At 38.8% G+C, this 15,285-nt stretch overlaps 1 protein-coding gene across 10 annotated transcripts in view; it reads right to left on the bottom strand.

The window, feature by feature from the left end:
* OPRM1 (opioid receptor mu 1) overlaps positions 1-15,285 on the bottom strand; it is a 127,030-nt gene that overhangs the window by 8,770 nt on the left and 102,975 nt on the right. For 5 of the 10 annotated variants that reach the window (XM_010357559.1, XM_010357557.1, XM_010357556.2 and 2 more), the window contains exon 3: positions 14,702-15,222. In XM_010357559.1, coding sequence (XP_010355861.1) covers positions 14,702-15,222 — 521 coding nt within the window. Of the gene's footprint in view, positions 1-590; positions 780-11,855; positions 11,964-12,646; positions 12,898-14,216; positions 14,366-14,701; positions 15,223-15,285 lie in introns of those variants that run through there. The other 5 variants (XM_030928341.1, XM_030928342.1, XM_030928343.1 and 2 more) reach the window with 5 other exon arrangements.

Here is a 15,285-nt window from a genome sequence, read left to right as displayed (position 1 = left end):
ATGACGGGACCCCTCTGGGGGTAAATTTAAGGTTTGCTAGTTTGATAGTGGGTGCTAAGCAGAGTGGCTAATGTCTATGTTTTATCACATGTGTTTTGCTCTGGCAAGAAAGAAAAAAAAATTTTCCTTTATAATGTGGCTTGGCTTCTAGGGCAATGGTGCCACAAGCCAGATCACTAGGGCTGCTCAGGGAAAGGGAACCCAGAAACCTGGCATGCTGGCCAAAAAGTAAGAATTTCTTGCCAGTCAGATTTCTATCTTCTCCCTCTCTGTGCAAATGGTTGAATGAATGGCAATAAAATAAAATAATCAGTGTTTATCTCCTCTGTAGAGTTTTGATTAATGCAAAAAAGAATTCTAAGGCTATTCTTAAGCTGGTGCATTTTGTGTTATGAGGTCGTTTTTCTGTGTTGAGGGATGCTTTAGGATAGAACACGGGCTTAGAATACCTGTGAGCCCCAGCAAGCTGGTCAGTAACAAAGTTGGCTGGACGTCCATGAAACCAACCAAAAAAACTGGATGAAGCCTCCACCGTGGGAGCTTGACCTTTTAACCACGTGGCAGTACCGTCTCTTGGTCTCCACCTTCAAGGGAATAGGAATTTTAGGGTTCATGTCGTAGTCAGCTCTAAAAATCATATTAAATAGTTACAAGCCTTTGCAAGCTCAAAATTAACTACTCTAGACTCTTCCTGGGAAGCAAAAGGGAGACTGCCCCGCATTGTAGCTCAGTAGCCAAGGCTTTGCATTTTCACAGTGGTAGTCCAGGTTCAATTCCACCTAGAAAGTGAGTTATTTCAGGTTTTTTTTTTTTTTTGAGATGGAGTCTCGCTCTGCCGCCCAGGCTGGAGTGCAGTGGCCGGATCTCAGCTCACTGCAAGCTCCGCCTCCTGGGTTTATGCCATTCTCCTGCCTCAGCCTCCCGAGTAGCGGGGACTACAGGCGCCCGCCACCTCGCCCGGCTAGTTTTTTGTATTTTTTAGTAGAGACGGGGTTTCACCGTGTTAGCCAGGATGGTCTCGATCTCCTGACCTCGTGATCTGCCCGTCTCGGCCTCCCAAAGTGCTGGGATTACAGGCTTGAGCCACCGCGCCCGGCCCATTTCAGGTTTAATATCTGCGTGAACATGTCTATTTTGTTCTCCTCCACGGATTGTCTGAAATTTTCCTTTCTCTAAGCACCAGTGCGGTTACCTTTGGTGAAGGTCAAAAGCCAGAAATACTGGCCATTTGGCATAAGAAATTCTAAAAGAATTTTCTTAAAGAGTGCTATGGTGAAAATCAGTTTAATTAAAAGTGGACATTCAAACTCTGTCTGGACTCCTTGGGAAAAACAGGAGGCTCCAGAGATCCTTTTCCTGGCCCTGTTCTTCCAAGGGCTCCACCCTGAAGCGAGTCATCCAATTAAGAAACTGGCAAATGAAAATATTACAAGTGCTGAGTCTTCTGTCTGTATATTTATATGTGTTGTATGTTTATATATAAAAGGGCTCTAATTAATTGGCTTAGAAAAATAAGCATTTAAATAAAATATTTCAGCAGAAAAATAGAAACTTTAATGCCTTTTCGTTCACGTGACTTTACTAATATTTTGGAAATAAAGACAGTTTTAAAGATGATTGGTAAAATAAAATGTCTTAAAAATGTAGACGTTTGGTCAAATTAAGGTCAGATTTCAGATTTGCTAAATGCTTTAAGGTCAAGCTGTTTCTTTGACTTTTGAAAATTGTTCAATTTACCTACTTTAAAGGCATTAAATTCTAGATAAGACCTGCGGACATGTGGAATTTGCCATGCCCCCTAGCTATACAAAGAAGATTATAAAGAAAGAGATTTTATATAAAAAAGGATCCTGTGTGGTAAATTCTTGTCTTAAAGTAAAATAAATGGTTGTTTAAAAGAAGAGATGTTAAGGGCAAGTTAGAAAGTCCACAAATGTCTCAGATGTTCTGTGTAAGTTGTGAAAGGATTTGTGAAAAGGAATTTATGCAAGAAATGTTGTACAATTCAAAGGTTGTTAGGGCTCCTAAATGCTTCATAAAATGCCACTATGACTCTTACTGTACAACTTGCCTGCTTTACTGCTAGGTAAGGTCTGGGGACATGTGGAGTTAGTCATGCCCTTAACTATGCTGGAGAGCCAGCTGTTTTCTGCACTTCTGCCTGGTGTGTTCTGGACTAGGCTTCACACTTAGTACACAATGAAAATCTCAAATTTACCAAGGTCTTCATCAGAATAGAAGTTGCTAAGAGTTAACATTATAACATGTAATTAAAACTACTAAAGAAACAATTTTACATGCAAGGTGTGTAAAGAAAGTAAAATGTGTTTTTGCTGAAAAATTATAAGAAGTCATAAGAATGTGAATATTTTCTGCTTAAAATGTTAAAGGATTATTTTAAGTAAGAAAACAACTAAAGATTTAAGCAAGTTCTGGAAGGTTTATAAGGATTAATTGTAAAAGATTCTGTATGTGAACATATTGCCTAAAAAGGAGTATTATTCAGTTTTTCCATAAATTCAACATTGGAATAAAAGCACAATAGGTTTTTCTTAGAGCACTGATCTGCTCTTACATAAAAAAAATGTAAAGGGTTACAAAAGGTTTATAAGGATCTTACCTTATGGTTAAACATTAAAATTGGGTAAATATGTCTATAAGATTTTATTAAAAATTAGGTTTAGCATTAATCGTACATTAATGTAAAGATGAAATTTGGCTTATTTGGCATAAAAATCATAGAGGAAGCATTATCAAATGTGAAATGGTGTTTTGCTTGCTTTAGACTATATTTGCATAAATGTGTTACTGGTATATGTTCCAAAGTTATGGGAAACTCCTATAATTCTAATATGACTTAGTGTATGTTATTAATAATTATAACTGTTGTGTAAAATTTTGTGTGCCACAGAAGTAAGCAAATTTCCTTATCAATTGTGGCTTTAATAGTGGCTGTCCTAAAACTTTTTATCATCCACAGAAAATTGTTGTCTTGTTTTAATCCTCTTTAGAAGGTAATTTATAATCAGCTATAAAACTCTAACAGGTGTTCTTAAATGTAGGTTTCTGATAACTTTGGAAATTGTAACATTAGAATAGAGGAAACAACTTTCAGAACTTTAATGAAGAGCTGGAATGTTCATGAATATCAAGCAAAACAGGAGTTAACTAAATTCAGTAAACCAAGAGAAAACTAAAGTAATCTTTTAAACTTTGCTTAGAACATTGCTGATTCTTTGTTTTGTTTTTCAGAGTCAAGAAAACTTTTCTTTTAAGCTATTTACAGCTTTTAACAGTTGACTGTACTCCTATAAACAAAATTTGGAGCATATTTATTTCTCTCTACCTGATTTCTACAGAATTTGGAAACTAGTTGTGAGTATTCTTAACGCGTGACAGTATAGTTATTTGCACAGGTGCAATAAAAATCTGTTGTCTTTTGTAACAGGACACAATTGGAGAAATTGGTTATCTTGCCAAGGCTTTGACTGGAATGGTGTGTTTTCTTTTAAGGAATTAAACTTGACTTGTAAAGCCAATAAAAGCCCCTTGGGGAACTGGCCTCATACTTTGCCTACACAGTCCCTGTTCAGGGTTTCTGACCTATGTTAAGTAAAGAACATCACTTTCTGTCAGGTCCAGAAGCCTGAGGTTAACTTGGGACTTCAAGAGGAAGGAAATTGACCTAGCTCATAGGTATTTGAGGGTACAAACCCATGGCTCAGCTCAGCTAAAAAGTCTTATCTGAAATTCCTTCTATGGAATAGAGTTCCATCAAAGCCAATTTAAAAAGAGCTTATGTGAAAAATAATTATTCTTGCTGCACTTTATACAAATAATCAGGCCATGTATAATAAAACAAATCAGTCTTACCATGATTTGTCTTTAGTAAAAATGGGACACTAGAGAGAGAAATATTATGTTTCAAAAACTATTGTACACTTGTTATTAAATTCTAGTCTCATTAGTTGTTTTTAAGTTTGTTTCTGCAATTTAGGCTAACCCTGCTTATTCCTGTAAACCAACCAGTAATATCTGACTGCTGCTTAGAAGAAACAAGAGGGACAGGTAATGTAAAAATCTAAATCAGTATTCTAATTCTGGGCACATTACAAACAACTAACAACCCCTTATCAGCTTAGTTCCAACAGCTGTCCAGTTCATGAAAAGCCTTCTAATTTAGTTTACTTGGAATAACTTTACATATTTTGCTTTATTCTTGTGGAATATATTCCTGTTATACTCTTTGTGTAGGAATACAGGACAAGCTGACTGAATGTTTTCTTAAACTAAACACTTACTAATCTTCCAGATATCATCTCTTGTTGAAACTCAAGATTCATGAATGGCCCTCGCCATACTGATGCTTTCTGACTGAACTTCTCTCTACCCTGAACACAAGAGCCCCTAATAGCTAGGCAGGAATATTATTGCCCCTATTCAGCCTGAAGAAGTTACAGAAGATGAATTTTCATCTCTCTGCAACTCTTAGGATTAAGGGTTCTCTTATAAAAGGCAGGGGGGAAATGTCAGAGGCATATGAACCAGAGCAACTCCATCTTGAATAGGAGCTGAGTAAAATGAGGCAGAAACCTACTGGGCTGCATTCCCAGACAGTGAAGGCATTCTAAGTCACAGGCTGAGATAAGAGTTCAGCACAAAATACAGGTCATAAAGACCTTGCTGATAAAACAGGTTGCAGTAAAGGAGCTGGCCAAAACCCATCAAAACCAAAATGGCAGCAAGAGTGACCTCTGGTCGTCCTCACTGCTACACTCCCACCAGCACCATGACAATTTACAAACGCTGTGGAAACATCAGGAAGTTACCCTATATGGTCTAAAAAGGGGAGGCATGAATAATCCATCCCTTGTTGAGCATATCATCAAGAAATAACCATAAAAATTGGCCACCAGCAGTCCTCAGGGCTGCTCTGTCTATGGAGTAGGTATTCTTTTATTTCTTTACTTTCTTAACAAACTTGCTTTCACTTTGAAAAAAAAAAAAGTTTATAAACCTACCTCATTGTACCATTATCTAGATCATAATTAAACATAGGATAGTATTACAGAGATTAGTAAGAGCTTGTCAAATCTATTGTTAGAAACACAATTGGCATAGGGTTTGCCTAATTTCCTGGTCCAGTAATTTTCTAAGAAAATAAAATTTATTTTGCCATAACTAATAACTTGCCTCTTAGAGGTTACTTGCTTTCTTTCTAAGTACTTTCAAAATACATTTTAATGGTTTAATACAGGTTCTAAAAACAATTTGTACAAAGCTAAATATTCTGTGGTTTTCAGTTGCTATAATATTCCCATTAAACTCAAGACTATTTCTTTACCCTCGTTTTCCAGGAGTCCTTCCGTTCTTGTTTGCTTTGGAGATTATGATTTGTGTTTCATTGTAGTTTGTCTACAACTCCTCTTAATGTTTTAATACTGCCATGAGATTTGACCTCATTCGGAGCCTCCTGGGGTTCTCTAACAATATCTTCATCTTTATTGGCCTTTAATTTTTTTCTTAATAGTGTCTCAAGCTGAAGGTCATTTTATTTTCTAAAAGAAGCTTGAAGTAATATAAGGGTTGAAGAATTGTGCCTTTGCCTTGTCTTCCATGAATATGGAGTCATTTTTTTTTTTTTTCAACTGGTTAGTGGTATAGAAGAAAGCGTTCCTTAGAGAAATCAGTGTGATGTTTCAGGGGAGGATCAGACTAAAGTCAGGACACCTGGGGTTTGGTTCCAATTTTTCTCAAGCATTGCTTTAAAAACATCACAACTAATTTGGACCTTAATGTTTCTCCAGCTTTTGAAAAAAATTAAACAGGTTAGATCAGTGGTTCTTGACTGACTTCTGCTGCCTCCTCCACTCCAGGAGACATTTGGCAATAACTGGAGGCATTTGGTGTCACAATGGGAGATGGGTGGGTGCTACTGGCATTTAGTGTGTTGAGACAAGGGATGCTGCTGAACTTTTTTTTTTTTTTTTTTTTTTTTTTTTTTTTTTTTTTTTTTTTTGAGACGGAGTCTCGCTCTGCCGCCCAGGCTGGAGTGCAGTGGCCAGATCTCAGCTCACTGCAAGCTCCGCCTCCCGGGTTCACGCCATTCTCCTGCCTCAGCCTCCCGAGTAGCTGGGACTACAGGCGCCCACCACCTTGCCCGGCTAATTTTTTTGTATTTTTTAGTAGAGACGGGGTTTCACCGTGTTAGCCAGGATGGTCTCGATCTCCTGACCTCGTGATCCGCCCGTCTCGGCCTCCCAAAGTGCTGGGATTACAGGCTTGAGCCACCGCGCCCGGCCGCTGCTGAACATCTTACAGTGCCTACAATGTCACTAGTGCCAAGGTTGAGAAGGCTTGGGTTAGTCCACTTTATGAGCTCTTTTGGTACATTATTTCAGTCCTTTTAAATGTTATTTACAAGAGATGAAATTCAGTTTTGGGGGAAAAGGAAAGGAAGAAGATGAAAATAGTAAAGTCTCATTGGATGGCTTAGAGTAATAATATTAGCCACTTGCCTGACACTTTGGATGGATAATCATACATCATGCTTACATCAAAGCTAAGTGGTAGTTACTACAGTGATTGCCTTTCTTATTGATGAGGAAATGCAAGCAAAGAGAGTTAGAAACTTGCCCAAGAACATTCAGCTGATCGGTAGTATGATCTGGGTAAATACTGGAGCCATTTAAATTTTTAGGATTTGGCTATCCTAGGGCTTTGGGAGGCTGAGGCAGGTGGATCACTTCAGCCCAGGAGTTTAAGACCAGGCTGGCAACACGGCAAAACCATGTCTCTACAAAAAGTACAAAAACTAGCCTGGTGTGGTGGCATGTGCCCATAGTCATAGCTACTCAGGAGGCTGAGGCGGGAGGATCACTGGAGCCCAGGAAGTAGAGGCTGCAGGGAGCAGCAGCCTCCTGAGTAGCTAGAACTACCGGTGCGCTAGAACTACAGGTGCATGCCACTACAGCTGGCTATTTTTTAAAAAATTTTTTGCAGAGATCAACTTTCATCAGGTTTCCCAGACTGGTCTTGAACTCCTGGGCTCAAGTAATTGACTGGCCTTGGCCTCCCAAAATGCTGAAATTACAGACGAGAGCCACCAAGCCTGGCCTGGCTCTAATTTTTTTTTTTAATCATAAAAAGTTCCTATTCATGTCAAACTCAGAAACTGTAGTCTAAAAGGAAACAAATTCTGAGTGTGAAGGGAGAAGACTGATGACATTGTGGCTCTAGATTCTTGATTTCCAGGGAAATAATAATTAGAAAAGGAAAATTATCAAAAAACAAATTTTATTCTACACCCCACAGAAATTTCTATTTCTCATAATGTCCTCTCCAAATTAATTTTGCCATTTTTGTCAAATTTTAGCAATTTACAAATATTTGTTTGCAACCTGCCAAAAGATAAAGTGATCAGAATGACATCCAAAAATTAACAGCTGGTTTGTGATAGGTCGTATACATTCAAACATCCTTTCCTTTAGTGTGAAGGAGAAAAACGCAAAAGCAAAAATAAATATTGTGAAACTGCATTTCAAAATCATAGAGGTAGAAGGAAAAATAAATGTGGTGTTGTTGAAAGTTAAAAGAGAAAAATATGCACCTTTCATATCTGGCATCCCAAACTACATGAGGTAGAAAATAAAGATTGACATGTTCCAAAACACTTAATCTCAGTGAGAATATTTTTACAAAAAAAGGCTATAAAATAGCAATTCACCACTTAAGTTTAACCAAATAAGATGACATCTCATTTTGTTAGGTTTTAAAGGAAAAATATATTGCTCTGTTTTTCAGTTAGTTGCATTAGTTGGAACAGTGAGCACAAGAAGATACTGCACCATTTTAGTTAATCCAATCTTTAAAACTAAATTTCCCTAAATTTTTCAGAGGTCTGAGACCACGCTACATTTACTCTAATTCCATACATGCAAAAAGAGACACACCATGTTGGCCAGACTGGAGTATATCAGGACATATTGATTAAAAGCCTGGGTTATAAGATGGAATTTAACTGGAGTCAACACTTAGCCACTAACTTTAAAAATTTTTTTTTAATTAAAAAAATTTTTATAAATTTAGTAGAGACAAGGTCTCACTATGTTGGCCAGGTTGGTCTTGAACTTCTGGCCTCAAGCAGTCCTCCTGCCTTGGCCTCCCAAAGTGCTAGGATAACAGGCATGAGCCACTGCACCCGACCCCCAGCCACTACTTTTTAATTATGACCTTGGGCAAGTTACTTCCTTAAACATCAGTTTCCTCAACTATAGAGTAGAGGTTACAATCCATATCTAATATGATTAAATAAGATATCCCATCCCAGACACAAAATGATCAATATATGTTATTATGAATAGTCTAAAAGCCAAATTTTTCTAGGGATAAACACATTTTTAACTAAACAACATTTTCTCTCACATATCACAATAATTTATAGAAACACATACTAATTTCTTCTACTATGTATGAAATATTAATTTTAAACCTACATTTACTCTAATTCCATACATGCAAAAAGAGACACACCTATATCATGCACACACACACACACACACACACACACACACCCCCACACACCTGGAACCATTTTCTTTTTAGACCATAGAACTGAAAGAATAACCATTTTGATTTCATTCCCAAAATATACATTAATGTTGTCCACTGCTGTAATATTGTGAGCTATTCTCATTTGAGTTTTTTTTTCCCCATTGAATTGAAACCATTTCTTTCCCAAATGAACTCTCCACAGATGTCTTGTAAAAAAAATAAAAACTGAGATCAACATTTGAGAGTGATGTAGTTTATTTTAAAATTAGGCTTCTGCTTTTAGTTTAGCTGGAGATAATACAGTTCACAGTTAAACCAAATACAGAGCATCTCCTAACTTCTTGACCTGCTATTTTGATTAAAATGTCAAGAAAGTGCTTTAATAACAGTAATTAGAGAGTTTAGGACTGGACTTGTCATATTAATGGAAAGGACATTAGCGGGACATGCCATGATGTTCACTTTATCACTATTATGTTACTTTTTCCTGTAAGACCCATAGGTAGATATGTCAGAATATTAAGCCTTTTTCCAAGGATAATTACATTATTTCACAAAACACGTAACTCATTTGGTGAAAACATTCATGTTGATCAGCTTAACTGAAATGGTTAGGCAAGTTAGACAAAACAGTAAATTTGCTACTTTGGAGATGAAGGTACAGTTTAAATAAGAGATTTCAGTTTGTTGTTTTATTTGAAAGGTGGATTCTTGGACCCTCACATAACAAACCGTAATTTATCAGAGCAGTTCTTAAGAACTTACATTTTCTGGAGCTCATAGTAAATTTTGAGAATCTGGCTGAGACCACGTGATAATAATTGAGTTCAAAGTGGCATTGCGTGGGGAAGCAGAGAAAAGCTGTGGAGTAACATTCGAAGCCCTGGGTGCTTGTCTGGATTCTACCTCTTCCCGGCTGTTTGATCTTATATAGTGATTTAACTTCCCTGAGCATTTATTTTCTCACATTTACCCATCAGAGTTGTTACAGGAAGCAGATGTGATAATGCCCATAAAAGCACTTTTGAATCTGTACATTGCTATATAAATGCAAGGCAGCATTATTATCATGGTTGTTGTTAGTACTAGCTTGGTGCAAAAATAATTGTGGCTTTTGCCATTGAAAGTAATGGCAAAAATCACAATTACTTTTGCACCAAACTACACCGTTTTAGTGATAATTCAACTGATCTAACAGTGTTGCTTTTTCCCCCATATAATGCTAAACGTTTTCAATAATCACCTATGTGTCAAGATATAAAATGCATTAGAGGCCAGCCATGGGGGCTCACGTCTGGAATCTCAGCACTTTGGGAAGCTGAGGTGGGCTGATCAGTTGGGGTCAAGAGTTTGAGACCAGCCTGACCAACAAGGTGAAACCCCATCTCCACTAAAAAACATATAAAAATTAGCTGATTGTGGTGACGCATGCCTGTAATCCCAGCTACTGAGGAGGCTGAGGCAGGAGAATCATTTGAACCAGGAGGAAGAGGTTGCAGTGAGCCAAGATCGCACCACTGCACCCCAACCTGGGCGACAGAGTAACTCCATCTCAAAATAATAAACAAAAACAACAACAGAAAGAAAATGCATTAGACAATATGATTCAGGTGGGAACCAAGTAGGCAAGGCAGGTTAGCCGTGGCCAGCAGTTCAGGTTTGAGTTGAACCCGAAGTGATCGAAATAAACGGGGGAAGTGTTTGAAAGCAAAGTGGAGTTCAACAGGACAACAGCAGTGTAGGGCACGTGTGGGGAAATTAAATTGCACTGAGAGCAGATGGAAAATGAATGCCTATGCCTGAGTCTACCTAATAAAGATCTAAAAGTCATAAAGACAGCAAGCTGAACATAAATCAGGCACAAAGGCTACAGCTGGAGCAGTAGGTGGAGCCCAGGCATGCACAAAAAAACATGAGACCATCGTTTTTGTTTTTTCATATTCAGCTAGGGAAAGACCTCTTTAGGGCACTGAATCAATCGCTTGGTCTCCTCATCAAAAGCACTCGTTAGAAATAAAATTAGAAAACAACCATGAATCCTATTTTCTGAAAAGTATAAATAACATTGGATCGGAGTAATAAAGGCTGAGGAGGAGAAAAGGAAGAAGGCCTATTTTGAATATTTTCCCATTACTGACTGTAAGCCGGAAATGATGTCAGAGGGTTACACAGTCATTTAGGTTGTTGGTCGGTTGCATGAGAAAGCGGTCATGCCTGCCACATCTCCTGAAATTATCCTCAGCCCTCTCATTATCCATTCAACAGACATGAATCTGTCCAGTGCTTTGGATGTTTTGGAATTACTTTCTTTCTTTCTTTTCCTTTTTTTTTTTTTTTTTTTGAGATGGAGTTTCGCTCTTGTTGCCCAGGCTGGAGTGCAATGGCACGATCTGGGTTCACTACAACCTCTGCCTCTTGGGTTCAAGTGACTCACCTGTCTCAGCCTCCCAAGTAACTGGGATTACAGGTATGTGCCACCACACCTGGCTAATTTCATATTTTTAGTATCGTCGGGGTTTCATCATGTTGGCCAGGCTGGTCTCAAACTCCTGACCCCAGGTGATCCAACAGCCTTGCCTCCCAAAGTGCTGGGATTACAGGCATGAGCTACTGTGCCCCGCCAGAAGTACTTTCTTTTTAATGTGCTAGACTATGGCCTGGGAGAGCAAGACAGACATGGCTCCTGTCCTCAGGAAGTAATGGCTTCCCTGTCTCATGCAGCATGTCCTTACTACAGATGGTTAGCGAAAGTGGTCATAATTATTCCCTCCCTATATCCCTATCCTTTTGCAATGTGACTGCAGATCCTATCAGCAAGAGATGGAGTCTAATTTCCCACCTTTTGAATCTAGGTTGGCAGGATGACTTTATTTGACCTATAACAAGCAAGGAGTTAACTGTATGCCAGTTCCTACTCTATGCCAAAAGAAGCTTTCCTCTCTTTTCTCTCTCTTGGAATCTGTGACCACCGTGAGAACAAGGCTGGGGTAACATGCTAGAGGGTAAGACTCCATGTGGAGCTAGTCATTCTTGCTGAGGCCACGTAGATCAGCTAGCTGACCACCCGCCCATCTGGCAGCTGCCCTCAGCGAGCCCAGTCAATACTAGAAGAATGGTCTAGCCAAGCCCCGTTCCAATGGCTGTTCTACAGAATTGTAAACTAAGTAAATGGTTGCTTCTAGCCACTAAATTTTGGAATGATTTGTTGTGTAGCAAAAGCTGACTGAGCAGCTCTTAACTGTGTAAGTATGACTCCAAGCTTATTTTGGGCACAGAATTTTTTCATTGGCTTATCAAATTACCTTAATAACTGCCAAATCGCCACTCCACTTTGCACTGTATGGACATTGCCTCACTGGACAGTTGGCAGAATATAGACACCCTGGGAAGGTTTGATATTGATCTCTGATCTGTAGAATATGAAGTTGACTAATGTGCTTGAAATGTGACATATAGAGTATAATATATTCCTCAAAGAAAGTACAAATACATAAGGCAGAACATAAACATCCACAACCAATATAAACTTCAGACAAGTAGTTGAAAAGTTAAATGCAAATCCTGTTAGCTTTGTTTTCCAACATGATGGATCATGATGTGAAACGATGACCAAACACCTGTTTGTCACATTCTGGGTTTGTACGACTAATTCAACATGTCCTACAGACACAGCCATCAAGTCTCCAATTTCTCCTTCAAGTCATGTTATTATGTTGATATATTATTGCAACTATCACTAGCAGCTTATGTATTGTTCCAGTTGTCTGGTTGTAACTGCTTTAATTCTAATGATGACACATCAGTGGAGATTAGCTAAAGGGAGCTTTGATTTGTCTTAATTTTTAAAATGTCAGAGCATCTTTCCCTCTTTTCCTGGTAGCCTCTCTTCTGTGTCCGGTTCTCTCAGTTGGGCATTTTGGGACAGCAGCCAATTCCAGGGCTAATGTGTTTCTGCTGTTATCTTACACTAATGCTGCTTCATAGAGGCAGCGATGAAGATAAGGCCTAATTGGATGTATTTTTAAAGCAAACCTTTTAGTTACTTGGAACAGAACTCCTCCAATTAGCTTCTTTTCTATTTGGCTGTACAATAGCCATACTGATGTGAAAATGCTGAATTTGGAAGGGAGTCAAGGGCAGTGTCGGGCAACTGAAGAATAATCATGCTTAACTCAGGAGAAATGCTCCACCAGATGGGCTCGGAGCTGTATTTCCACGAAGGCAGGTTGAGTGAAGGACAGCCGGGAGGTCATATGTGGCAAGAGGTCCTTGCAGTGGTCCAGGGTACACTACTAAGCAGCCATGCTCTAGAGCCCAGCAAGAGAGGGAAGGTACAGGTAGGGACTGAAGGAGAAAGAGTCAATACTTCATAATGGCCATGATTTTGCTCCAATGGAAATATTTTACTTCAAAGCAAAATATTTTACCCTTAGCTGAGGACTAGGCATTTTAAGTTGCAGTCTTTAACATGTTATCCTCAGGTTGGTGAAAATCTATTTAAATCCCTGCCCTTTTAAAGTTCCTTACAAGACTCTAGCAGCCACTGAATAGGAGAGCTGCTTAGCATTAGGTTGGTGCAAAAGTAATGGCTGTTTTTGCAATGAGTAGGTTTAGCGGTCTTGATGTGGAAAAAAACAGAGAAAAGAAGCAGAGTCAAAACCATTTCTTTCTGGCATTCATTTCTGAAATGGAATTAGAAGTGACACATAATAAGTTAATAATTTCCCTTTGGCTGGAAGTGGGTCTGCCATCATTACCTCATGCTCTCTAGGGGGTGCGAGTTCCTGTGTTCCTTTGAGCATCACTGAATACCAGGGGTATGAGGATTAATGTCACCCATGACAGATGCATCTGGGCCATATTACATTAGTCCTCTGGTCAATTAGAAAGGTTGAGCCTGGGCTTGGCTGGAAGGCAGAGTGGGGTATAGAGGGGACAGTGAGAGACAGGGTGTGGTCAAGAGACAGCAGGAAGAAGCCGCTGCACCCTGTGGTGTCAAAGGCCTCCCCTAGCTCCTCAACCATTTGACTTGCTATTCATTTCTCTGGAGCCATCCGTCCTCACAGTCCTGACCCCTGTCTCTAGGAACTTTAGTCAAGATTCTAACTCCAGCCTTTACTTCATAGGAAGTTTGAATTTGAATTCACTGTTAAAAAAATTATACAGGCTGTGATTTTTGGATGCTGGCATCATTATTTAAAATTTACTTACTTAGATTAATATTAAAAATTAAGCCATGTATTTGATTGATTTTATAGATCAGAGGTCAAAGTTAGCCAACCAGTGACTTAACCATGTAGTATTAACTTGGAGACACCCTTTTCTCTTTCCTCCTTGTTGATTTCCCATATGATTATGATATTGTGTGTAAGTGTTGAATATTTTGTGTAGGTCCCCATTTGTACTCTTCTGGGTGCAGAAATACACCTTCCAAAAGCTAGTCACTATTCACCTTATTATCTCCAACAAGCATCATGAGGTCTGTTAAAAATTGTTTAATCTAATAATATTTATTAGATTAATATTCATATGTTAAATATGATTCATATGTTAGATATATGATTCAGTCTAATATGTTTGATATTTGTGCTAGAGTTCAGGTAGCAAACCAATAGCTAAAGAGAAGTTAGAAATGGTCATCTTTTAATCTTTTCTCCTTTTCCATGATGCTAATTTTCTGTGAGTATCTTGCATCCATGACCACAGTGGGCAAGGCACTGACCCTCTCTCTTTAATCACAGAGCCAGAGCAAGACTGGCTTTTGAGAAATAAGAGGGATTTTGGAGTGACATGTATGAATTATATAATAATTCTGGGGAAAATGAAAAGGATTCTAGATCAGAATTACTTCCACAATGTTCTAAAGTCATAAATTTTGCATAGAAGTAAAAGCCATAAAAATAGGTATTTTGAATAGTTTCACGGATTTCTCATTGGTGTATCTTTATACCTAAATGAATATGTACAGTCAAATATAAAGAACACAGTTTATATAACAAACCTCTTCTCTAACACTAGAACCGCAATCTGCTCCCCTCTTCCCTCCATTCTCTTCGTCTACAATGGATTAAACTCCTAGTTTGGCACAAAGATTTATAATTTTTTACGTCATCCCCAGTGGATGCACCTAATTCTAGAAGCTACGTACCTGATGATTAGTTCTATCCACTGTATTGGCCGTGGAGGGGTGGTCTCTAGTGTTCTGACGAATTCGAGTGGAGTTTTGTTGCTCGATGTTGGAAGAGGTTGGGATACAGAACTCTCTGAAGCATCGTTTGAAGTTTTCATCCAGAAATGCATAAAGGACTGGGTTGAGGCAGCTGTTTGTGTAACCTAGAGCAATGCAGAAGTGCCAAGAAACAGTCTGGAACGTAGTTTCCGGGATTGTAACTAAGGCTTTAATGATGACGTAAATGTGAATGGGAGTCCAGCAGATGATGAACACAGCCACCACCACCAGCACCATCCTGGTGATCCTTCGAAGATTCCTGTCCTTTTCTTTGGAGCCAGAGAGCATGCGGACACTCTTGAGGCGTAAGATCATCAGTCCGTAGCACACGGTAATGATGAGCACAGGCATGATGAAGGCAAAGATGAAAACACAGATCTTCAGCAGGTTTTCCCAGTACCAGCTTGGATGAGAGAATGTTAGTGTACAATCGATGGAACCTAGAAGAAAGGAATTTAAAGGAAAAATTAGCAGCAACATTTAATTATGTCATAAGGTGTTAA

This window comes from Rhinopithecus roxellana, chromosome 4 (genome assembly GCF_007565055.1).
Source record: "Rhinopithecus roxellana isolate Shanxi Qingling chromosome 4, ASM756505v1, whole genome shotgun sequence".
NCBI lineage: Eukaryota > Metazoa > Chordata > Mammalia > Primates > Cercopithecidae > Rhinopithecus > Rhinopithecus roxellana.
This window is presented reverse-complemented; position numbering and strand designations above follow the sequence as displayed.